Source organism: Heterodontus francisci, chromosome 22 (genome assembly GCF_036365525.1).
Source record: "Heterodontus francisci isolate sHetFra1 chromosome 22, sHetFra1.hap1, whole genome shotgun sequence".
Classification (NCBI taxonomy): domain Eukaryota; kingdom Metazoa; phylum Chordata; class Chondrichthyes; order Heterodontiformes; family Heterodontidae; genus Heterodontus; species Heterodontus francisci.
The window spans coordinates 80,631,084-80,657,642 of NC_090392.1; the positions used below are offsets into that span (position 1 = coordinate 80,631,084).

General features: G+C 43.0%; 1 protein-coding gene across 2 annotated transcripts in view; it reads left to right on the forward strand.

Moving 5' to 3' along the window:
* cbl (Cbl proto-oncogene, E3 ubiquitin protein ligase) overlaps nucleotides 1–26,559 on the forward strand; it is a 281,338-nt gene that overhangs the window by 21,052 nt on the left and 233,727 nt on the right. The window contains exon 3 of one of the 2 annotated variants that reach the window (XM_068054161.1): nucleotides 24,623–24,870. The exons of the other annotated variant lie outside the window; for it this stretch is intronic. Within the exon in view, the coding sequence (XP_067910262.1) occupies nucleotides 24,623–24,870 (248 nt within the window). The remainder of the gene's footprint in view (nucleotides 1–24,622; nucleotides 24,871–26,559) is intronic. 2 annotated transcript variants of the gene reach the window in all.

Here is a 26,559-nt window from a genome sequence, read left to right on the forward strand (position 1 = left end):
CATATTGCAGTGTAGATGCCAGTGTTGTAGCTGTACTGGAACAGCTTGGTTAGGGGTGCGGCAAGTTCTGGAGCAGCGGTCTTCAGTACTATTGCCGGAATATTGTCAGGGCCCATAGCTTTTGCAGTATCCAGTGCCTTCAGTTGTTTCTTGATATCACGCGGAGTGAATCGAATTGGCTGAAGTCTGGCATCTGTGATGCTGGGGACTTCAGGATGGGGCCGAGATGGATCATCAACATGGCACTTCTGGCTGAAAATTGTTGCAAATGCTTCAGCCTTATCTTTCGCACTGATGTGCTGGGCTCACCTATCATTGAGGATGGGGATATTTGTGGAGGCACCTCCTCCAGTTAGTTGTTTAATTGTCCACCACCATTCACGGCTGGATGTGGCAGGACTGCAGAGCTTAGATCTGATCAGTTGTTTATGGGATCGCTTAGCTCTGTCTATCGCATGCTGCTTACGCAATTTGGTACGCAGATAGTCCTGTGTTGTAGCTTCACCAGGTTGACACCTTGTTTTGAGGTATGTCTGGTGCTGCTCCTGGCATGCCCTCCAGCACTCTTCATTGAACCGGGTTGGTCTCCTGGCTTGATGGTAAGGGTAGAGTGGGGGATATGCCGGGCCATGAGGTTACAGATTGTGGTTTAGTACAGTTCTGCTACTGCTGATGGCCCACAGCGCCTCATGGATGCCCAGTTTTGCATTGCTAGATCTGTTCGAAATCTATCCCATTTAGCACGGTGATAGTGCCACACAACATGATGGACGGTATCCTCAATGTGAAGGCGGGACTTCGTCTCCACAAGGACTGTGCGGTGGTCACTCCTACCAATACAGGCATGGACAGAAGTATCTGCGGCAGGCAGATTGGTGAGGTCGAGGTCAAGTATGTTTTTCCCTCTTGTTGGTTCCCCCACCACCTGCCGCAGACCCAGTATAGCAGCTATGTTCTTAAGGACACGTCCAGCTCGGTCAGTCGTGGTGCTGCCGAGCCACTCTTGGTGATGGACATTGAAGTCCACCACCCACAGTACATTTTGTGCCCTTGCCACCTTCAGTGCTTCCTCCAAGTGGTGTTCAACATGGAGGAGTACTGAGTCATCTGCTGAGGGAGGATGGTAGGTGGTAATCAGTAGGAGGTTACCTTGCCCATGTTTGACCTGATGCCTTGAGACTTCATGGGGTCTGGAGTCGATCTTGAGGACTCCCAGGGCAACTCCCTCCCTACTGTATACCACTGTGCCACCACCTCTGGTAGGTCTGTCCTGCCAGTGGGACAGGACATACCCAGGGCTGGTGATGGCAGTGTCTGGGACCTTGTCTGTAAGGTATGATTCCGTGAGTATGACTATGTCAGGCTGTTTCTAGTCTGTAGGACAGCTCTCCCAACTTTGGCACCAGCCCCCAGATGCTAGCAAGGAGGATTTTGCAGGATCGACAGGGCTGGGTTTGCCGTTGTCGTTTCCGGTGCCTAGGTCGATGCCGGGTGGTCCATCCGGTTTCATTCCTTTTTATTGACTTCGTCGCAGTTAGGTACAACTGAATGGCTTGCTAGGCCATTTCAGAGGGCATGTAAGAGTTAACTACATTGCTGTGGGTCTGGAGTCACATGTAGGCCAGACCAGGTAAGGACAGCAGATTTCCTTCCCTAAAGGACATTAGTGAACCAGATGGGTTTTTACAACAATCGACAATGGTTTCATGGCCATCATTAGACTAGCTTTTTTAATTCCAGATTTATTAATTGAATTCAAATTCAGCCTTCTGCTGTGGTGGGATTCAAACCCATATCCCCAGAGAAATACCCATGGTCTCTGGGTTACTAGTCCAGTGATAATACCACTATGCCACCGCCTACCCGGTTTCGGCAGTTTTCCAACCTATATTGGATTTCTGCTTTCACCTGGGCCTGTTGCTCTGGACTTAAGCGATAAGGATGCTGTTTTATCGGAGAGGATTCTTCTACATCCACATCATGTATGGCTCAGGTTGTACATCCTGGTTTATCCCTACAGACTCTCTTAAATGCTGTGAGTAGCCTTGTTAGGTCTTCTCGTCGTTCTGCAGTTGAATATGAAAGCATAGTGTCTAATCTCCCTAACTATTTAGTATTAGTTAACCGGATGGTAGGAGGTTCAATTTGAGAATTGTCTAGGCCTCCTTCTGCCTCATCCTCACTATCCCTTTCATCCTTCACTGTCCTTACTACCTGTTCTTGCTTATTCACCTCCCGAAGGTGATATTGTTTCAACATATTGATGTGACGCAGCCAATTCTTTTTCCGGCGGTCTAGAGTGTCAAACAGTTTACTTTCCCAATCCTTTTGACTATTCTACATGGACCACTGAACCATGCTTTCAGCAGCTCACCCAGTAAAGGCAGTAATACTAACACTTCATCCCCTAGTTGAATTGTTCGGGTCTTGGCATGCTTGTCTGCTCATTTCTTCTTAGTTGTTTAGGAAGCTTTCAGGTGTTCCTAAGCCACTTTGCAGGCTCTTGTAAGCCGCTCCCGGAACACGGTTACATAATCTAATACGGAAGATTTGTCCCTCTGTTCTAAAAGCTTTTCTTTGATTAGTTTTGAAGGACCTCTTATTCTCATGTCCATAAACTAATTCAAAAGGACTAAAATCGGTAGACTCATTAGGTGAATCCCTCGTGGCAAACCAAAGGAATTCCAAACCTTTATCCCAATCATGGGGATATTCATGACAGTATGTCCTGATCATCGTTTCGAGGGTCCAATGGTACTGTTGTAAAGCCCCTTGTATCTGTGGGTGGTATGCTGAGGACTTTAACTGTGTTATACCCAGATTACTCATAACTTCCTGTAAAATTTTATACATAAAATTAGAACCTTGGTCCGACTGAATCTCAATCGGTAATCCATATGGAGTGAAAAATTGGGTTATCTTTTCTACCACTACCTTAGCAGAAATTTTTCTCAAGGATTGGCCTCTGGGAACCGAGTAACCATATCCATGATGGTGAGAATATATTGGTGTCCTGCTTTTGTTTTCGGTAAGGGCCCTACACAGTCTACCAGCACCCTACCAAAGAGTTCCCCAAAAACTAGTATGGGAATTAGAGGTGCTGGTTTTATGGCAGGTTGCAGTTTTCCAACAATCTGGCATGTATGGCACATTTTACAAAACTGCACCAGGTCCTCTTAATGACCCGGCCCGTAAAAATGCCGACTTGTACGTGATTGGGTCTTACGAATCCCTACATGTCCCGCTATAGGAATTTCATGGGCTATCCTTAATATTTCCCGGTGATACTTGGGCGGTACCGCTATCTGGTGAACTACTGTTCATTCTTTGTGCACAGCTGTGTGAGGAGGTCATTTCTTTTTCCTGTTCAAGCTGCTACATCTTTAACTGAATCCTAGCTAATTCAACTGAATTGTCATCTGGATTGCCTTATCCTTCCAGTTTCAAATGCTGTGCTATTACTTCAATTATGTTTGTTTTCTTGGCTCCTGGTTTTAACTTTAACTCTAACTCCAACTTTTCTGTCAATTCCTTTAGCCTAGCCTTGGTTAAGATTTGCAAATCACCCAGGGGTAAATCTTTCCTCCCCAGAAAGGTCATAGCAATTGACAAAGCCATTCTGGTAGTGTAAACTTTAATGCACAAGAAACCTGGTGTTTTCCTTTTCCTTTTTTCAGTTACTATTACCCCACTTACAATTGCACGTCGTTGGCTTTGGATTATCCCGCAACGAGCCGCCAACTATATGTTAGAACCAAGGCTGGAGGAATGCACTGTCTTTCTGTAGTTCCACTTCTCCATGGGTCACACATATCTTTAAATGTTTACCCAGTTACCGATGTGGCCAGTTATATACTCTTGACTATTTTGGTTTCAGAATAAAATCCACCAACCAGTTTCTTTAATAAACAACAAAAGTATTAATTTATTATAAAACGAGACTTAGTCAATCAAGATATTAAGCTCTAACACAGTTTGAATTCTAAAACACGAGTCCTCAAAAAAATATTTAAAAAAATGGAAGCCCTTTCATAATATTGGTTTCTTAAAGTCACAAATACCTGAGGCAGTAATATCTATCCACTACACCGTCCGTTTGTGTTCTCGAGATAAGGAACCCCGTGTTTTACAGGAATTAGCGTCATGTGGTGTCCAGGAATCCCGTCTTATCTCTGAAACTCAAGGAGACCACATGATTTCCAAGAATCCGAATTCCTGGGGGAGTCACATGGTTTCCAAGAAATTGTCTTATTAGGGGTGAATAATGTTTTCAGCCTTGAAAAAGTAGGTGGGTACATGTATAAAATATGGCAGCAAGATTTCAGAATAACTTGATTGATACGTGTGCATGGATAAATGAATTGGAACAAGGTTCATATTCTTACAAGGGAGATGGCAACAGAGCTCTTCAGTCCGATACCAATAGACTTGCAGGAAACCTTGACCTGTTTTTGTCCTGTATCATTCTATGATTTTTGCAGGGATCTATCTGCTGGGCATCAATGGGAATTGCTTGGGATTTGATTGGACCTCTACCTCCTTGTGCTAATTCATGACTCTGCGATTGCTTATCAAACATCCACAGCTGAGATGGATAACTTGTCCTACCCATTTCTGACCCTTTGAAGTCTTGCCATACTCTGTTTCTGCTCCATTGATGGTATCGTTGTAGTTACCCTATTAATGCATAATGTTCTGAATAAAGTTGCAGCCAGCTAGAACATTGGTAGCTGTGTGAAAACGTTTCCTTATCCTGGGTTATCACTAAGCATATTTAATGTATTGGTACAATGCATTAAATTATTCCTCTGCAATAGGAAAAAATTTAACTTAAGCCATTACGCTTCAGTGTTGTGTGATTATGGTTCTAATGTTCTTAATTCATCACTGCAAATTGATCCCACTGCTACTTCACCCTATTGTTAGACAGCTATACTGCTATTTAGATTAAAGACCTAGCGAGAAAGGCCAAAATTGGTAATTTTACTGCTGAGTTTTGAGTGTTCACATTTTATGTAGTACAAAAATTTCATTTGCATGCTGTTACATTTTATTGCAATTATTAAACCTACCAACATCCGCTGGCACTTTTGCTCAAGTATTCATTCTTGACTTGAATTTAGAAAGTGAGTGTAGAGGCTATTCAGCTATAGCAGATGTCATAGAAGATCTGATCCTCTCCTTGGCTAACATCCACAAACATGCATCTGTGGTGTGAGGTCACGTGGACGACAATGTGGAGAAGGAACTCTGACCAATTTTCTTCACTAACCCGGAGACATTGAGACCAGTTGTAGCAGTTTTTTGCTGCCTTTTTGAAGCTCAGCACAGAATATGGATTGAAGCTGTGGCTTTCACAGTTTGTGGTTTCAGTACTGCACCAGGTGGTGCATTTACCCACAAAGTGATGGTATTCTGCAGTCATGACGACATCAAATAAACCTCTTGCAGTTTCGATCAGTGCTGGTGACATTTTATGCTGGCTGAGGTACGGCTGTTAATGTCTAACCAAGCCAGTGTGTCACCGTGGCAATGGGCCCTACCTGTGGAAAACCATTACCAACCTTTTAAGTGAGGAAAGAGTGGATGGGAAAACTCCCTAGCAGTTTGGGGGCTGCTCTGTACCCAAACAGCTCCTCACATTTTCTGAAAATGAATTTTATCTCACTCTCATAAACCTATTTTGAATATGTCTGTGAATTGAATAAAATATTTTTCCACTTTTTGAACTCCAGTATATGTGTAAGATCAGAATACTATGGGTTGGGTCCAATGAAAGACTCTTTACTCTGCCTTGACAGTGTGCTTTAGCTCCAACCTGTGAAAAGCTCCTTCTGTTGCATCAGTGTGCATTTTGGCTGAACTTCCAGCACCAGTCATCATTAGGGACATTGAGAGATATTGGCAGTTTATGTGCCCGCAAGTTACTGCCCAACTGTCTTCTCTTATGGACATTTGAGAGAGAAAATCTTTATCCCATCAATCTGGGCTGGATTAAATACAAGAAGGATGTGATTGCACTGGAGAGGGTGCAGGGGAGATTCACCAGGATGTTTCCTGGGCTGGAGCATTTCAGCTATGAAGAGAGACTGAAAAGGCGAGGGTTGTTTTCCTTAGAGCAGAGAAGGCTGAGGGGGGACCTGATTGAGGTATACAAAATTATGAGGGGGGTAGATAGGAAGAAACTTTTTCCCTTAGTAGAGGTGTCAGTAACCAGGGGGCATAGATTTAAGATTAGAGGCAGGAGGTTTAGAGGGGATTTGAAGAAAAATTTTTTCACCCAGAGGGTGGTTAGAATCTGGAACACACTGCCTGAAGAGGTGCAAGAGGCAGGAACCCTCACAACATTTAAGAAGTATTTAGATGAGCACTTGAAACGCCATAGCATGCAAGGCTACGGACCAAGTGCTGGAAAATGGGATTAGAATAGATAGATACTTGATGGCCAGCACGGATACGATGGACCGAAGGACCTGTTTCTGTGCTGTATAACTATGACTCTATGACAAGTTGTATTATCTGAAATTTTGAGACAGATGGAAGAAAAACAAGTTATTGAGAGATGGCTGTGTAAAGTTTGTTACGCATTTAAAAACTGCCAGTCAGCTGTGTGTGGGGGGCTGGCATTATGAGCTACTGTTAAATTTTAATATGTGATATAGCTGTACTCACTTGGTTGACTGAGATCTAAATGTAAACAAATGAAATAAGCCTTGTATTAGTACTTTGCGTAGGACTGGCTGTTCAGATTCTATAGATTGGTGCAACTGAAGCTTGAACAGTTGAGTTAGTGAGTTAAAACGTGTAAAAGAATTTCAACACAGTACTGAAAACAGGAATATGGTGGAAGATTAGTTCATTTGTAATCTAAGCACAGAAATTCAAACTTCACAAATTATACTCAGGAAGCCTTTAATTGTTTAGCTGGATTATCAGAACCCAGGGCTGTAATTAATGGGAACATTCCGTAACTAAAGGAATAGCTGTTCAGGTGAACTAGTTAATATTTTCTATGCGCAATAAAACATCTTATAATTTGATACACCACCCCCTGGTGAGAGTTTTTACATAGGTTGGACTTCTAAAGATTAACTTTTTAAATCAGAAACTGGATCAGTCAATAAAAAAATCAGGATCCTGTGAAGTGCCTTCGGTTGGTTCTACTAGATTTAAAGATGCTGTATAAATACAACTTCACAGATCACATAATTGTTACAACACATAGGCCATTCGGCCCCTCATGTCTGCACTGGCTCTCCGAAAGAGCAATTTACCTAGTGCCACTCCCCAACCTTCTCCCCATCGCCCTGCATATTTTTTCTTCTCAGATAACCATCCAATTCCCTCTTTGAATGCCTTGAGTGAACCTGCCTCCACCACACTTTCAGGCAGTGCATTCCAGATCCTAACCACTTGCTGCGTGAAAAGGTTTTTCCTCATATTCGCTATTGCTTTTGCCAATTACCTTAAATCTGTGCCCTATTGTTCTCGATCCCTGCACCAGTGGGAACAGATTCTCCCTATCTACACTGTGCAGACCCCACATGATTTTGGATACCTCTATCAAATCTCCTCTCAACCTTCTCTTCAAAGAAAACAGTCGCAACATCTCCAGTCTATTCACGTAACTGAAGTTCCTCATCCCTGGAACCATTCTCATGAAACTTTTCCGCACTCTCTCCAATGCCTTCATATCCTTCCTAAAGTGTGGCACCCAGAACTGGACACAGTACTCCAGTTGAGTCAGAACCAGTGTTCTGCACAAGTTTAGCATCTTTGTTTTTGTACTGTATTCCCCTGTTAGTGAAGCCTATAATGTTGTATGCTTTATTAACTGCTCTATCAATTGTCCTGCCACCTTCAGTGATTTATGCACATATACGCACAGGTCCCTCTGCTCCTGCACCCCCTTTTTAGAATTGCATCCTTTATTTTATATTGTCTCTCTGTGTTCTTCCTAGCAAAATGAATCACTTTATATTTCCCTGCATTAAATTTCATCTGCCACTTGTCTGTCCATTCCACCAACCTGTCTGTCCTTTTGAAGTTCTACATTAACCTCATAGTTTACAATATTTTCAAGTTTTGTATCATCTGAAAAATTTTGAATTATGCCCTGTACACCAAGGTCTCGGTCATTAATATAATCAGGAACAGCAAAGGTTCTAACACTAACCCTTGGGGCACTGCACTACAAACCTTTGTCCAGTCTGAAAACATCTATTAACCACTACTCTGTTTCCTGTCACATAGCCAGTTTTGTAACCATGTTGCCACTGTCCCTTTTATTCCATGAGCTGTAACTTTTCTCATGTCTGTTGTGTGGCACTTTATCAAATGATTTTTGGAAGTCCATGTACATCACATCAACAGCATTGCCCTGATGAACCTTCTCTGTTACCTCTTCAAAAAACTCCAAGTTAGTTAATCGCTATTTGCCCTCACAGATTGGTGGTGGCTTTCCCTAATAAATGCATATTTGCCCAAGTGACTATTAATTTTGACCCAAATTATTGTTTCTAGAAGCTACCCACCACAGAGCGACTGGTCCGTAGTTGCTGGGTTTATCTTTACACCCTTTTTTGAACAAGGGTGTAACATTTGCAATTCTGAAGTCCTCTGTCACCACCCCTGAATGTAAGGAAGACTGGAATGTTATGGCCAGTGCCTCTGCAATTTCCACTCACTTCCCTCAGTATCCTTGGATGCATCTCATTTGGTCCTGGTGCCTTATCAACTTTAAGTACAGCTAGCCTATCCAATAACACCTTATTAATTTTAAACCCTTCAGGTGTCTGAATTACCTCCTCTTTCACCATGACCTGCGCAGCATCCTCTTTGTTGGCAAAGACAGATGCCAAGTATTAAATACCGCAGCCATGCCCCCTGTCTCCATGTAATATAGAAACGGGTGAAGGCACTGGATACTGAAAAGGCTATGGACCCTGACAACACTCGGCAATAGTACTGAAGACTTGTGCTCCAGAACGAGCTGCGCCCCTAGCCAAACTGTTCCAGTGCAGCTACAACACTGACACCTACTCAGCAATGTGGAAAATTGCCCAGGTATGTCCTGTGCACAAAAAGCAGGACAAATCCAACCCGGCCAATTATTGCCCCATCAGTCTACTTGCGATTATCAGCAAAGTAATGGAAGGTGTTGTTGACAGTGCTATCAAGCGGCACTTGCTCAGTAATAACCTGCTCACTGACACTCAGTTTGTTTTCCGCCAAGGCCACTCAGCTCCTGACCTCATTACAGCTTTGATTCAAACTTGGACAAAACGCTGAAGGCCAGAGGTGAGGTGAGAGTGACTGCCTTTGACATCAAGGCAGCATTTTACCAAGTATGGCATCAAGGAGTCCTAGTAAAACTGGAGACAATGGGAATCGGGGAAAATATTCTGCTGGTTGGAGTCATACCTAGTACAAAGGAAGATGGTTGTGGTTGTTGGTGGTCAATCATCTGAGCTCCAGGACATCACTGCAGGAGTTCCTCAGGATAGTGTCCTAGGCCCAACCATCTTCAGCTGCTTCATCAATGACCTTCCCTCCATCATAAGGTCAGAAGTGGGAATGTTCACTGCACAATGTTCAGCATCATTCGCGACTGCTCAGATACTGAAGCAGCCCGTGGCAAGTTACATTTGCGAAACAAGTACCAGGCAAGGACCTCTCAAACAAAAGAGATTCTAACCATCGGCTGTTGATGTTCAATGACATTACCAATGCTGAAGCCCTCACTATCAACATCTTGGGGGTTAAAGTTGACCAGAAATTGAACTGGGCCAGTCACATAAATGCTATGGCTACAAGAGCAGGTCAGAGACCTGCTCAGTTGGGGGGGAAAAAAGAACCCGACCGAACCACAGCGGGCCCGACCTGGCCCGATTCCCTCTGATTTTGCCCCGAGCCAGACCCGACCCGAACCAGCCCCCACTTGACCCGACCATCCCTTTACTTACCTTCCGATTGGGAAGCTCCACGAAGCTGCAGCGCATGCGCAATGATGTCATAGTGACGTCACTCGCTCACTGCGCAGACTCAGTTTCGGCCTGGACTCCCAGCTCAGATAAGTTTAAAATTATTTTTTTTCTATTTTTATACTTCCCAGCAGAGCTCTTACCGTGTGTGTCGGGCCCGACCCGAACCCAACACATGTCGTCGGGTCCCTTTGGGTCAGGTAGCAGACCTCTAGGTCAGAGGCTGGGAATTCTGCGGTGAGTAACTTGCCACCTGTCTCCCCAATGCCTGTCCACCATCTACAAGGCACAAGTCAGGAGTGTGACGGAATACTCTCCTCTTGCCTGGATGGGTGCAGCTCCAACGACACTCAGGAAGCATGACACCATCCAGGACAAAGCAACCCGCTTTATTGGCATCCCATCCACCACCTTTAACATTCACTGCCTTCACCACTGACGCACAGTGGCAGCAGTGTGTACTATCTATAAGATGCACTGCAGCAACGCACCAAGGCTCCTTTGACAGCCCCTTCCAAACCTGTGACCTCTATCACCCAGAAGGACAAGGGCAGCAGATGCATGGGAACACCACCACCTGCGAGCTCCCTTACAAGCCACACACCATCCTGATTTGGAACTATATCGCCATTCCTTCACTGTCGTTGGGTCAAAATCCTGGAAGTCCCTTACAGCGCCGTGAATGTACCTGTACCCTAAGGACTGCAGCGATGCCAAAAGGAGGCTCACCACTACCACCTCAAGGGCAATTCGAGATGGGCAATAAATGCTGGCCTAGCCAGCGATGCCCACATCCCACAAACAAATTAAAAATATGTAAATCCTTTTTTGATCCCTAATTGGCCCCACTCATCCTTTCACCACCCTTTTTAGTATTAATATGCCCATAGAAGACTTTTGGATTCCCTTTCATATTAGCTGACAGTCTCTTTTCATGCCTTCTCTTTGCTTCTCTTATTTGCTTTTTCACTTCCCCTTTGAACCTTCTATATTCTGTCTGGTGAGTTGTTACAGGCTGTTTCTCTAACTGATATTAGTCCACCACTGTGGCCTAGAACTGTAAGCTTCATGGTCTAACATCCTTTGTACCTATGGGGCAAAGTATTTTTTTTGGTGGTAGATGATTTGGGATAGATTCATGGTATCTATGTGATCTACCACTCAGTTTTATCCAAAAGCTTTAGTTTAGATTTTTGAGAGAAAGGACATTCTTGGAATTTGCATTAAATGTGGCACTAGAATTTTGGAACTCTGGGATCCCAAACCTTTAAAACAAGGTGATGTCTGGGAATTCAGAGCTTAAAAATCCTCGGATTTGGGGGTTGCAGAAATCCTGCAGTGAAGTTCACAAAACAACTACAGTACTTCAGATTGTATTGAGCATCTATGTTAGACAAAGTATTAATGTTGTGTGATTCTGCACCACCTGACGGCTGTAACTAGTACAAACGCCATGTGGGGAATTGAATCAATGGTGGAGTTGGAAATAGTACAAAAGATTTAGAAGATTATTGATGGGTTTGATGGTTAGTTCATTTAGAGGAGACTGCTGTAAATGTAAAACTGAAGTGATGGAGGAAGTAAAATAACCTTTCGTCCAGATAGAAAAGAAAATTGATTATGGCTCCACCTGCATCAGTTGAAGAGTACAAATCAGAAGGATTATAGTAGTTATTTTGAAGGAAAGAATGAATAGCTAGCCTTCTGCAAGTTGTGCAAAGAGAAAACGTACCTAATAAATGACCTGGCAGTTGTATAAAAGATTTGAACGTACATCTTCAAGTAGAGCACAGCACTGATCCAAACAAAAGATATGTGAAGAGAAAAAGATTGGTGAAGACAAATGTAAGTCCCTTACAGTCAGAAACAGGGGAATTTATTATGGAGAATAAAGAAATGGCTGACCAACTAAATGCATATTTTGGTTCTGTCTTCACAAAGGAGAACACAAATATCATACCAGAAATGTTGGGGAACACTGGGCTTAGTGAGAGAGAGGAACTGAAGGAAATCAGTATTAGTAGAGAAATGGTGTTGGGGAAATTGATGGGATTGAAGGCCGATAAATCCCCAGGGCTTGATGGTATGCATCCCAGAGTACTTAAGGAAGTGGCCCTAGAAGTAGTGGATGCATTGGTGGTCACCTTCCAAGGTTTTATAGACTATAAAATAGTTCCAACAAATTGGAGGGTAGCTAATGTAACCCCACTATTTAAAAAGGGAGGTAGAGAGAAAGCAGGGAATTATAGACCAGTCAGCCTGATGTCGGTAGTGAGGAAAATTCTAGAGTCCATTATCAAAGATTTTATAGCAGAGTACTTGGAGAACAGTGGTAGAATCGGGCAGAGTCAGCATGGATTTACGAAAGGGAAATCATGCTTGACAAATCTACTAGAATTCTTCGAGCATGTAACTAGTAGAGTTGATGAGGGGGAGCCAGTGCATGTGGTTTATTTGAACTTTCAGAAGGCTTTCAACAAAGTCCCACATAAGAGATTAGCATGTAAAATTAAAGCGCATGGGATTGGGGGTAGTGTATTGCGATGGATAGAAAATTGGTTGGCGGACAGGAAACAAAGAGTAAGGATAAATGGGTCTTTTCCCGAATGGCAGGCAGTGACTAGTGTGGTACTGCAGGGATCGGTGCTAGCACACCAGTTATTCACAATATATTTAGATTTAGATGAGGGAACTAAATGTAATATCTCCAAATTTGCAGATGACACAAAACTGGGTGGGAGGGTGAGTTGTGAGGGGGATGCAGAGAGGCTTCAGGGTGATTTGGACGAGTTGAGTGAGTGGGCTAATGCATGGCAGAAGCAGTATAATGTGGATAAATGTGAGGTTATCCACTTTGGTAGCAAAAACAGGAAGGCAGATTATTATCTGGCTATAAACTGAGAGAGGGGAATATGCAGCGAGACCTGGGTGTTCCTGTACCCTAGTCGCTGAAGGTAAGCGTACAGGTGCTACAGGTGGTAAAAGAGGCAAATGGTATGTTGGCCTTCATAGCGAGAGGATTCGAGTACAGGAGCAGGGATGTCTTGCTGCAATTATACAGGGCCTTGGTGAGGCCACACCTGGGATATTTTGTGCAGTTTTGATCATCTTATCTGAGGAAGGATATTCTTGCTATCGAGGGAGTGCAACAAAGGTTTATCAGACTGATTCCTGGGATGGCGGGACTGACGTATGAGGAGAGGTTGAGTCGGTTAGGATTATATTCGTTGGAGTTCAGAAGAGTGAGGGGGGAATCTCATAGAAACCTATAAAATTCTAACAGGACTTGTCAGGGTAGATGCAGGAAGGATGTTCCTGATGGTGGGGGAGTCCAGAACCAGGGGTCATAGTCTAAGGATACAGGGCAATTGAGAAATTTCTTCACCCAGAGAGTGGTGAGCCTGTGGAATTCGCTACCAGAGAAAGCAGTTGAGGCCAAAACATTGTATATTTTCAAGAAGGAGTTAGATATAGCTCTTGGGTCTAAAGGGATCAAAGGGTATGGGGTGAAAGCGGGAACAGGTTACTGAGTTGGATGATCAGCCATGATCATAACGAATGGCCGAATGGCCTACTCCTGCTCCCATTTTCTATGTTTCTATGTAACAAGCCTATCACACCGACACTGAAGTTGGTGACAACTCCGACAGCTGCACCTGGTACAAAGGTGAAACATGCTACCGATTTTGTTGGCAGTGGTGAAAGTCTAAAGGAATGCTTGCGCATTACTACAAGAGATGGTTTGTCATTTAGGATGTTCTATTCTTACCTGATCTTTGAGGCTTTACAAGTAAAGGGAAATTATTTTACCAAAGCCTCTAAAAAGATAGCGACACCAAGCGGCCAGCCGACACCCTTGGGGCTGGAATCTGCTTTTGGTCCCTCGGCAGAAACATTTCAGAGATGGTAAGATTCCACCCCTTCATGTGTCCAATATGATTCTGTAACTTTTTACTTTTTCAGGATTAGGTTGTCTTTGAGACCTCTAGTAACTGTCAGAGCATCAGCTTTCTAAAGGGAATTGGATATATACTTGAAATTTTACAAAAAGACAATGGGAGAAAGACCAGGGGAATGGACTAATGGGATAGCTTTTTCAAAGAGGCAGGATAGGCACGGTGGGCTGAATGGCCTTCTGCGCTATGATTCTATGATCAGGCCAAATATTTTATCAAACCTAAATTAGACTGTCAAATGTGGGTTTGATAGTTTTGTGGTCCTTGACGCCTCGTTGAATTTTAAAATTATACTTAGCTGGAAGCTTAACTTTTTTTAAAATCAAAAGCTATTGTGGAATATTGCAGCTGGGTCAAAATCCTGGAGCTCCCTTCTTAACAGCACTGTGGGTGTACCTACTCCACATGGACCGCAGCGGTTCAAGAAGGCATCTCACCATCACCTTCTCAAGGGCAATTGGGGATGTGCAATAAATGCTGGCCCAGCCAGCGACACCTGCATCCCCATAAGTGAATTAAAAAAAAAGCTTTAAGGGAAAAGTGACCAAATTTTGCCAAGTTTTTTTTTTATGACTGTTACGACCAGGTGAGATAGGGGTCTAGGGGCTCCCTCTCAGCCTTTGCCTGGCCTAACTGTAACAGGGTTTAATTCTAACAACACAGTGTACTTAGCTCCCTTCCCCAGTGATTTCTTGTTCTCTGCTTTCCAATTGTAAGGCAAAGAAATCTGACAGGTTTTCTTAGATTTAAACAAGAAAGGTGGAAACTCATCTTAAACTCCATTTCGACTACGAGTATGCGACGCGACCATGCTAGCATGCATGCACGATAAACGCACATGCGGATAGAGACATAAAAAGTAGAAGGAATAAAGGGGGAAAGTTTGAGGCAATATCTGGTCGTTATTTATGGTCCTTTAAGTTCAATGTGGAGTCTTTGGTTGCTCTAAGTCTTGCTGTTTGTTGGGGCCCAGTGCACGCTTCAATTTGTTTCGATGTAGGAGTCTTTTCTCTCTTGAGGTTTAAGCGACTTCATTGGGTCCAGAGGCTAGTGAGAAAGTGAGAGCGCCAGCCAGGAGAGAGGCTGTCTTACTCCAGGTTCAGCTACAATCTGCAGTCTGAATTCAAACTATCCTGTGTCTAGTTCAAAAAGCCTGGACCAGCTGGTTAGTCATGTGACTGAGTTTTTTTCAACAAACTCTTGCATTTGTGGATTTCAAAGCTCTGTTTTTTTGGGGAGGTGGGGGTGGGGGTGTAGTGCTGTCTCTCACCCCTACAAGATGTGGATCACCATTGCCCAGCCCAATCTCTTAATTGAATCAGTGTGCAATTCTTTTGTCTCTCCAAGCATTGTCTCTTAGTATGCAAATGTCCTTCCGCCAAGTGTCTGGTGAGTTTTGGCCTTTATTGCTAGGGGTTTAGAGTTTAGAAATAGGGAAGTCTTGTTACAACTGTACAGGGTGTTTGAGGCCACACCTGGAGTGCTGCGTACAGTTTTGGTCCCCATATTTTAAAGAGGGCTATACTAGCATTGGAGGCAGTTTAGCAAAGGTTCACTGGGCTGATTCCTGAGATGAAGGGATTAAACAAAGAACAAAGATAATTACAGCACAGGAACAGGCCCTTCGGCCCTCCAAGCCTGCGCCGATCCAGATCCTCTCTCTAAACATGTCGCCTATTTTCTAAGCTTCTGTATCTCTTTTCTTCCTGCCCATTCATGTATCTGTCCAGATACATCTTAAAAGACTCCATCGTGCCCGCATCTACCACCTCCGCTGGCAATGCGTTCCAGGTGCCCACCACCCTCTGCGTAAAGAACTTTCCACGCATATCCTCCCTAAACTTTTCCCCTTTCACTTTGAACTCGTGTCCTCTAGTAATTGAAACCCCCACTCTGGGAAAAAGCTTCTTGCTATCCACCCTGTCTATACCTCTCATGATTTTGTACACCTCAATCAGGTCCCCCCTCAACCTCCGTCTTTCTAATGAAAATAATCCTAATCTACTCAACCTCTCTTCATAGCTAGCGCCCTCCATACCAGGCAACATCCTGGTGAACCTCCTCTGCACCCTTTCCAAAGCATCCACATCCTTTTGATAATGTGGCGACCAGAACTGTACGCAGTATTCCAAATGTGGCCGAACCAAAGTCCTATACAACTGTAACATGACCTGCCAACTCTTGTACTCAATGCCCCGTCCGATGAAGGAAAGCATGCCGTATGCCTTCTTGACCACTCTATTTACCTGCGTTGCCACCTTCAGGGAACAGTGGACCTGAACACCCAAATCTCTCTGGACATCAATTTTCCCCAGGACTTTTCCATTTACTGTATAGTTCACTCTTGAATTGGATCTTCCAAAATGCATCACCTCGCATTTGCCCTGATTGAACTCCATCTGCCATTTCTCTGCCCAACTCTCCAATCTATCTATATTCTGCTGTATTCTCTGACAGTCCCCTTCACTATCTGCTACTCCACCAATCTTAGTGTCGTCTGCAAATTTGCTAATCAGTCCACCTATACTTTCCTCCAAATCATTAATGTATATCACAAACAACAGTGGTCCCAGCACGGATCCCTGTGGAACACCACTGGTCACACGTCTCCATTTTGAGAAACTCCCTTCTACTGCTACTCTCTGTCTCCTGTTGCCCAGCCAGTTCTTTATCCATCTAGCTAGTACACCTTGGACCCCAAGCGCCTTCACTTTCTCCATCAGCCTGCCATGGGGAACCTTATCAAACGCCTTACTGAAGTCCATGTATATGACATCGACAGCCCTTCCGTCATCAATCAACTTTGTCACTTCCTCAAAGAATTCTATTAAGTTGGTAAGACATGACCTTCCCTGCACAAAACCATGTTGCCTATCACTGATGAGCCCATTTTCTTCCAAATGGGAATAGATCCTATCCCTCAGTATCTTCTCCAGCAGCTTCCCTACCACTGACGTCAGGCTCACCGGTCTATAATTACCTGGATTATCCCTGCTACCCTTCTTAAACAAGGGGACAACATTAGCAATTCTCCAGTCCTCCGGGACCTCACCCGTGTTTAAGGATGCTGCAAAGATATCTGTTAAGGCCCCAGCTATTTCCTCTCTCGCTTCCCTCAGTAACCTGGGATAGATCCCATCCGGACCTGGGGACTTGTCCACCTTAATGCCCTTTAGAATACCCAACACTTCCTCCCTCCTTATGCCGACTTGACCTAGAGTAATCAAACATCTGTTCCTAACCTCAACATCCGTCATGTCCCTCTCCTCGGTGAATACCGATGCAAAGTACTCGTTTAGAATCTCACCCATTTTCTCTGAGTCCAAGCATAACATTCCTCCTTTGTCCTTTAGTGGGCCAATCCTTTCTCTAGATACCCTCTTTCTCCTTATATATGAATAAAAGGCTTTGGGATTTTCCTTAACCCTGTTTGCTAAAGATATTTCATGACCCCTTTTAGCCCTCTTAATTCCTCGTTTCAGATTGGTCCTACATTCCCGATATTCTTTCAAAGCTTCGTCTTTCATCAGCCGCCTAGACCTTATGTATGCTTCCTTTTTCCTCTTAGCTAGTCTCACAATTTCACCTGTCATCCATGGTTCCCTAATCTTGCCATTTCTATCCCTCATTTTCACAGGAACATGTCTCTCCTGCACGCTAATCAACCTCTCTTTAAAAGCCTCCCACATATCACATGTGGATTTACCTTCAAACAGCTGCTCCCAATCTACATTTCCCAGCTCCTGCCGAATTTTGGTATAGTTGGCCTTCCCCCAATTTAGCACTCTTCCTTTAGGACCACTCTCGTCTTTGTCCATGAGTATTTTAAAGCTTACGGAATTGTGATCACTATTCCCAAAGTAGTCCCCTACTGAAACTTCAACAACCTGGCCGGGCTCATTCCCCAACACCAGGTCCAGTATGGCCCCTTCCCGAGTTGGACTATTTACATACTGCTCTAGAAAACCCTCCTGGATGCTCCTTACAAATTCTGCTCCATCTGGACCTCTAACATTAAGCGAATCCCAGTCAATGTTGGGGAAATTAAAATCTCCTATCACCACCACCCTGTTGCTCCTACATCTTTCCATAATCTGTTTACATATTTGTACCTCTATCTCACGCTCGCTGTTGGGAGGCCTGTAGTACAGCCCCAACATTGTTACCGCACCCTTCCTATTTCTGAGTTCTGTCCATATTGCCTCACTGCTCGAGTCCTCCATAGTGCCCTCCTTCACAGCTGTGATATCCTCTTTGACCAGTAATGCAACTCCTCCACCCCTTTTACCTCCCTCTCTATCCCGCCTGAAGCATCGATATCCTGGGATATTTAGTTGCCAATCATGCCCTTCCCTCAACCAAGTCTCAGTAATAGCAATAACATCATACTCCCAGGTACTAATCCAAGCCCTAAGTTCATCTGCCTTACCAACTACACTTCTTGCATTAAAACAAATGCACCTCAGACCACCAGTCCCTTTATATTCATCATCTGCTCCCTGCCTGCTCTTACCCTTAGTCACACTGACTTCATTATCTAGTTTCTTACAGGCTTTTGTTACTACCTCCTCACTGTCAACTGACCTCAATTGGTTCCCATCCCCCTGCCACATTAGTTTAAACCCTCCCCAACAGCGTTAGCAAAAGCACCTCCAAGGACATTGGTTCCAGTCCGGCCCAGGTGTAGACCGTCCAATTTGTAATAGTCCCACCTCCCCCAGAACCGGTCCCAATGTCCCAAAAATCTGAACCCCTCCTTCCTGCACCATCTCTCAAGCCACGCATTCATCCTGACTATTCTTTCATTTTTACTCTGACTATCACGTGGCACTGGTAGTAATCCTGAGATTACTACCTCTGAGGTCCTACTTTTTAACTTGGCTCCTAACTCCCTAAACTCTGCTTGTAGGACCTCATCCCGTTTTTTACCTATATCATTAGTGCCTATGTGCACAATGACAACTGGCTGTTCACCCTCCCCCTTTAGAATGTTCTGCAGCTGATCTGAGACATCCCTGACCCGTGCACCTGGGAGGCAACATACCATTCGGGAGCCTCGTTTTCGACCACAGAACCGCCTGTCTACTCCCCTTACAATCGAATCCCCTACGACTATAGCCCTTCCACTCTTTTTCCCGCCCTTCTGAGCAGCAGAGCCAGCCACGGTGCCATGGACCTGGCTACTGCTGCCTTCCCCTGGTGAGCCATCTCCCTCAACAGTATCCAAAACGGTATACTTGTTTTGGAGGGAGATGACCGCAGGGGACTCCTGCGCTGCCTTCCTGCTCTTTCTCTGCCTTTTGGTCACCCATTCCCTTTCTCCCTCAGCAATCCTAATCTGTGGTGTGACCAATTCACTAAACGTGCTATCCACGACCTCCTCAGCATCGCGCATGCTCCATTGTCTCATCAAGAACGGCTAAAAAGGTTAGGCCTTTATTCATTGGAGTTTAGAAGAATGAGAGGTGATCTTAGAGAAACATATAAGATTTTAAGGGGGCTTGACAGGGTAGATGTTGAGAAGTTGTTTCCACTAGTGGGGGAATCTCGAACTAGGGGACATAGTTACAGAATAAGGGGGCACTCATTTAAAACGGAGATGAGAAAGAATTTCTTCTCTGAGGGTGGTGAATCTCTGGAATTCTCTGCCTCAGAGAGTTGTGGAGGCTGGGTCACTAAATGTATTTAAGGAGGAGGTAGATAGATTTTTGAAATCTCGGGGAGTCGAGGGTTATGCGGAGCAGGCCCGAAAGAGGAGTTGAGGCTTGGGACAGATCAGCCATGATCTTATTGAATGGTGGGGCAGGCTTGAGGGGCTGAATGGCCTACTCCTGATCCTATTTCTTATGTTCTTGTGATCTCTTGTAAAAGAAGTCATTTCTTCACTCCAGCAACAGTTTAAAATTAATTTTCATATGACCAAGTTAACATGCCTCATTCTTGGCAGGTGGGGGTCTTCATGACGATGAACAATAATTAAATCTGACATTTTGAAAAAAGATGTAGGTGTATGGCTTGAGAATTGGATTACTTTTTTTAAACTTTTAATATATAAGTATATTTAGCAACATGTGAAGTTAGTGTTTTGATCGACATTTTCATCAGAAATTCTTTGGGACAACTGATTAGGCTTTGGGAGACTAAAGACATCCATCACTTTTTTTTCTCTGTTCAGTTTCAGCAGTCCCAAAAGCAGTGGAACTGGGGCTCAGTTGGTTCTACGTACCTGAGTCACAAGGTTCTGGGTTCAAGTCGTAAGCCAGGGCTTGTGCACTAAAATCAAGTCTGACATTCTAGTGTGCTGTCTTTCGGATGAGACATTAAACCTAGGCCCCATCTGCCTGCTTGGTTGGATGTAAAAGATCCCATGGCACTATTTCGAAGAAGAGCAGGGGAGTTCTCCCAGGTGTCCTGGCCAATATTTATCCCTCAATCAACATCACAAAAACAGATGATCTGGTTGTTATCACATGGGAGCTTGCTGTGTGCATGCTGGCTGCTGCATTTTCTGCATTACAACAGTGACTACACTTCAAAAAGGACTTCATTGGCTGTAAAGCACCTTAAGATGGCCAGTGTTCATGAAAGGCATTATATAAATGCAAGTCTTCTTTAGCAATCAGTTCCCTTTTTAAAAAAAAATGTTACAAAGACGTGGTTTAACTTCATCGTCCTTTTTGGTTTATTTCTGTTCCTGTTGATTTTCGATATTTTTGAATGTGTGTGTGTGTATATCTCTTCCACACTAGTAGACTCAATTAACTTCTTGGATTGAGAAGCATCTGATCCTGAACATTTCAGTGCTGGCTGGATGCACATTATACAGTAGTATCCAGCTGGTCTGTATAATTTTTTTGCTGATCTGTACAGGGCTGTGTGAAATGCTCACGTCCACCTGAGTGGCTCTGTGGTAGGTTTGGTGATCTGAAATGGCAGGACTTTATGGACCTCTTGAGGCTGATGGTTTTTAAGCCTAACTTTTTTTGCAGGGTTTGGGGGATGAGAATAGTTTTACAATAGGAAAAACTTTCTTTAGCTATTGTATAGAAATTAGAATGTGGAACAGCCACACTTTTGGCAGTTATCCTTCATTTAAACCATCGTCTTAATCCCATCTGTCCTTTCTAATCACACATCCCTTTATTCTCCTTTCCTTCAAACACCTATCAATGCTGTTGTTTATATGTTGGCATGTTCCTATGACATGGTCTCTGCTTCAATCATTTAACTTCTTTTTGGAAAACTTATCAGTACTTCTTTCTAAAAATTGAGCAATTGGAGAATGTAACTCATTTAAGCAGCCAAGTTCACTTCCCTTGTGCTAACAAGGGAAGTTTTAAAAAAAAAAGTAGAAGTGTAACTTTATCCTCATTTTCTTGACGTCAGTGGCTTGTCCTCCTAGCCACTTCCCCAGTGGTGGAATCAGGACTTGAAGTATGTTTCTGATTTGTTTTCCTTCAAAGAGAAATTGATCAGTTAGTTCTTTGTGGTGGTTTTTCTCTCTCTTTCCCCCATGCCCCAGTTTCTTTTCTTACCTAAAGATGGTGATGTATGCTCAGGTGCAGTTTCATTCAGTAGTGCTATTACCTTGCTATGGGGCTAATTTATAGTTAAGGTAATGTGTCAACAAGCCAACTAACTAGGTGGAAGGGTCTTCATTGTCGAGCCATTCCTGTCCATATTTAACCACACACAGCATTTCAGCAGTTTACGATGAATTGACACTATGGTAGGTTTCTACTTTCGCCACTCTGGCGAGCAATCATCTGGGAAAGCCAAGACCAATTGCAGCATCCTTATTGCTGCCTTGGTTGTGATCTGTTAGTTCACCATAAGAATGAGATTGAACCCAAGATCTTCCAGGGTTTTTTGGCTTAGTATCATAAGCTAATTCAATCTAGCCTGCCTGGGTTGTAAATAAAAACAGAAAATGCTGGAAATACTCAGTAGGTCTGAAACAGTTATCCTTTTAGGTCTGTGACCTTTTCATTATAAGTAGATTTGTCAAAGTTAAGTAGTATCTGACAAATTGCGTTCCTTGAAGAAAGAAGCAGTTGTGTTGATAAAGGAACTGCAGTGAATGCTATATGTCTGAATTTTTAAAATGTATGTTATCGGGTACAGTATGGGAGGCTTATTGATAAAATTGAGATACATGTTATTAAAACTAAGGTAGCTTCATTGTTAGGAAATTGAGCAAAGGGAGAGAAAACTGGACGCAAAATACTGTCTAATGGACCTTTTTATGAACTGGAGGGAAGTAAACAGTGGCTTCACCAAGGGGTGAGCATTAAGACTATTTGCTCTTAAATTAATTACATGATCTGGCCTCTAGTATGGGTACACAATTAAAGAATTTGCAGTCACAAAAATAGGGCAAGTGATTGATTAAATGTGAAGAGGACTGTAGGTGATTTCAAGAGGTAATAGGTTGGAGAGGTAATAAAATGAAAGGTCATACATTTTGCGTGGAAGAAAATATAGGGAACATATAGACTTAATGCTCAGGGGAATAAAGGAGCAGGGTTCAGATATATAAATCTTCAAAAGTGGGAGGGCAAATTGGCAAATGTGTGTTTTAAAAAAAATTCCCAAAGGGTGTGGGATTATAGGTTATCGGTTTTATAAAAAGATCAGAGTAAAGAAATGAGGTAATGCTAACCCTATACAAATCATTGATTAGACCATAGGTAGCATACTGTGTCCTATTTTAGGAAGGATATCTTAAGCAGTGCGAGCAGGAGTGGGCCATATGGCCCTTTGAACCTACTTTGCCATTCAGTAAGATCATGGCTGATCTACCTCAACTCTCCCTTCCTGCACTATCCCTATATCTAGAATTCTTTCGACCTCTGTCTTAAATATACTGAACAACTGAGCATCCACAGCGCTCTCGGGTAGAGAATTCCAAAGATTCACACCATTTTGAGGTAAGAAATGTTTCTCCATCTCAGTCTAAATGTCTGACCACTAGTTTTAAACTCCCCAGCAGAGGAAACTTCTTCGTAGCGTCTACCATGTTAGGCCCTTAAAATTTTATATGTTTCAAATGAGATCGCCTCTCATTCTTCTAAATTCTAGGGAATATAGGCCTTGTTCGCTCGATCTCTGCTCATAGCACAATCCCTTCATCCCAGGAATCAGTCTAGTTAACCTTTTGTTGCACTCCCTCTAATGCAAGTATATACTTCCTTAGGTAAGGAGACCAAAACAGTACACGCTACTTCAGGTCACTAGACATCACTGGAGAAAATTGGCTCTGATCTGGTGAAAAGAGAGGGTTAAAAGGAGTTCGTTAGATCTGAAGGGGTCTTGATATGTTAAGTAAGGAAAAACTGTTTCGACCAGTCAGCAAGTCAATAACCCGAGGGCGTAGGTTTAAGATTATCTAACAAATGAAGGGAGATGTTAGCAGAAATGTTTTTGCACAGAAGATTATTGGAACGTGGAAAGTCTTACCAGTAATAGCGGTGGCAACAGAATCCATAATAGGTTTTGAAAGGATATTGTCATGCTAGGCCCCCACCTGCCAAGAATGAGGCACATTAATTTTGTCATGAACATTGATTTTAAACTGTTACTGGAGCGAAGAAAGGACTTGTTAAACAGATCAAACCTGGCTGGAAAAGATATTTGCATATTAACAGACAATGTTTGGAAGGACAAAGCAGCCATTCCCTGACGCATTCAACCCACAATGGACTTTTGATCACCAGACGTGGAAGGTGGGGGAGCTCGCATTCCAGGTTGACCGCTAAGATGGCTGAATACACAAACTGACATGGTCAAACCAGCGAGTCCTAGTCACATGACTAACCTGTTGGACGATCTGTGTTTTTTGAATTTGTACAAACAGTTTAGGCAGAAAGTCTGTTTGCTCCTGGACTGAGAATATCTCTCTCCTGTGTGCTCCCATCTCTTTCTCACAAGCCTCTGAATTCACTGAAGACGCATGAACCCCAAGAGAGAAAAGTCTTCTACAGCAAACAAGGTTTAAGGAGAATACTGGGCCCCAACAAAAAGCAAGATATACCAACAATCAACAACTCTACAGTGAGCTCGAAGAACCGTAACAACAACTCTTCAGATATTGCCTCAAACCTTTCCACTTTATTTTTCTTCGGCTCTGTTCTGTGTCTATCTGCTTGTGTATATTGCGTATGCATGCTAGCGTGGGTGTGTCGTGTATCAGTAGGCCTCAACCGAATTAGAGTTTAAGTTTAATAAATTTCAACCTTTAAACCTAAGAAAGCCTGTTTGTGCTAGTTTCTTTGCCTTATAATTGGAAAGTTGTGATCAAGGATTCACCAAGGGAGAGCTAAAAACATGGTGTGTTTAAAATTAAATCCTGTTACAGTAAGACCAGGTGAAGGCTGAAAGGGAGCCCAGGACCTCTTTCTCACCTGATCGTAACAATATTGAAAAAGATTTGAAAAAATTACGGAGAGATGAAGAGTGAGTAGGAGAATTAACTAAATCGATAACTTTTTCAGAGAACTGATAATGTCTTAATGGGCTGAGGCCTCCTTCCTTCTATTCTAAGATTCTGCCATAATTGAGAAAGATTTTACTTTTGTTATAAAGATCTCCTCTTTCAGTGGCCAGAACAAACTCTTTACTTGCATTTGTATGTCATATCTCTTTATTTACACATTCCTTGGTTAATTTATTTTCCCTGTATAGGTGGTGAGACTGTGCCAGAATCCCAAAGTAGGGCTAAAGAACAGCCCTCCCTACATTCTGGATCTATTGCCTGACACTTATCAGCATCTGCGCCTAATTCTGACTCGATACGAGGGCAAGATGGAGGTTCTTGGAGAGAATGAATATTTCAGAGTCTTCATGGAGAACCTACTTAAGAAAACAAAACAGACCATTAGCCTTTTCAAGGAAGGGAAAGAGAAAATGTATGAGGAAACCTCACAGCCGAGGTAGGAGTGGATTATGTTTTTATTCCCATTGTCGTCCCTATTGCTGGTGGTATAACTAGACAGAATGGTTGAGAGTCTGTGTTTGAGTTGTTCAAAATTCTATCATTTATATAGCTTTACTGCAGAATACTTCAGTGTATAAAATTTATAACCTGGAACTGGTATATTGTGCTGTAAAATTGTCTCTTAGCTAACTATATAGCAACTCCAGTATAAAGCACCAACATGTTGAGTGCAACGGTATCAAATTCAAAGTTAGTTTGAAATTTTTAAATTGTTAAACCCTTCCCTTTTGCAAGAAGAGTGGTGTCATCTGACAAGATTAGTTAACTGAATATGTGGTGGATACAGGATATGAGTTGGTATGTTTGGCTGCTTTTGGGGTTGCAGGATGAAAACTGATGACTCTTGAAAAATGGTTACTATATTGGAAATTGGGGTCCAGAATTGAGCTGAAACTTCAAATGGGACCTTGGGTATCCTGTGGAATGATGGCAGCTAGTCTTTGACTTTTGTTTCCTAAGTTATCTGGTTATTCTGAGACTAACTTGCTTTGATCTCCACACGTAATTCCCTAGAAGAGCCCTCAAAATCCTTTTGTATTGTATGCAATTTATTTATTTAGCATCAGGAAATCTACTAACTTTAAAAAAAAAACTCTCAAAGCTGGCCAATATTTAAAAAAAAACTGACACCATTCCCAAAAAGCTGATTGCTCAGGAATGACCCTGACGTGTGAAAACTAGCCTTTACATAGACTTTGTAACTTAAATTGTCGATGCTCTCTTTTCCTCCAACACTCTCCCTTCTATTTCATACTGATGCTCTTGCATCCACCTCCAGTTCAAACTTGCTACGCTCTATCCCTCCAGCCCAGTTAAAGTGACAGTCTTTGTCGCCCCATATCCCTCCAATTTATGTTGGAAGTCTTTCTCCCCGCTCAGTTAGTTCTGGAACTTTCCCCACCTCACCTGAATGTGCTTTTCCAGCTTCTTCTGTCTTCCCTCTCCTCTACATTAGTATGCATCTCTCTCACCTTCATTCTTACCCCTCTCTGTTTCATTGTAATCAACATCCCCTTTTTTTATCCCTTCAGTTCTAGTTTCACTCAAAAGAGTTACTGCCTGCACTATGCAGAGGTTCCAAATGCTACCATTAATTTTGGGAGCAGCACTGAGCGTAGGTCCGACACAATAGCAGTCATACTTGGGAATCAGACTGGCAGGAGGAGGCTGCAGTCTGCTGATGTTTGTTGGCAAACACTGACAGTTCGCATATGTGAAATTTCAGTTCCAGGGTGAAGGATCCAAAGCTTAAAACAAATTCTAAAACTTAGATGAGGAAGTGCTGGCACAATGTTGACTTAAGCACCTTGGGACATTTCCTATGTTAAATGTGCTATATAAATGCAAGCTATTGAGGTGGTTTTGGCATTAGCTGATTTCGAAGCAATATCAGTCATGCCCTGGAGAAAACGGTACAGGGTGGGGATATATATAGATTTGGGATTGTCTTTAGGATATATCTGTAACAAGTAAAATGTTTAAACTGTACTATATCTTCTAAACTGAGTTCCAGTTCTTCCTTCCCTATTGTGTAATTTTGGATAGCAGTGTTTTTCCATACAATTAGAACTCAAAATCTGCATTAGTATTCTATGTGAATAAAAAAGACTTGCATTACTGTAGG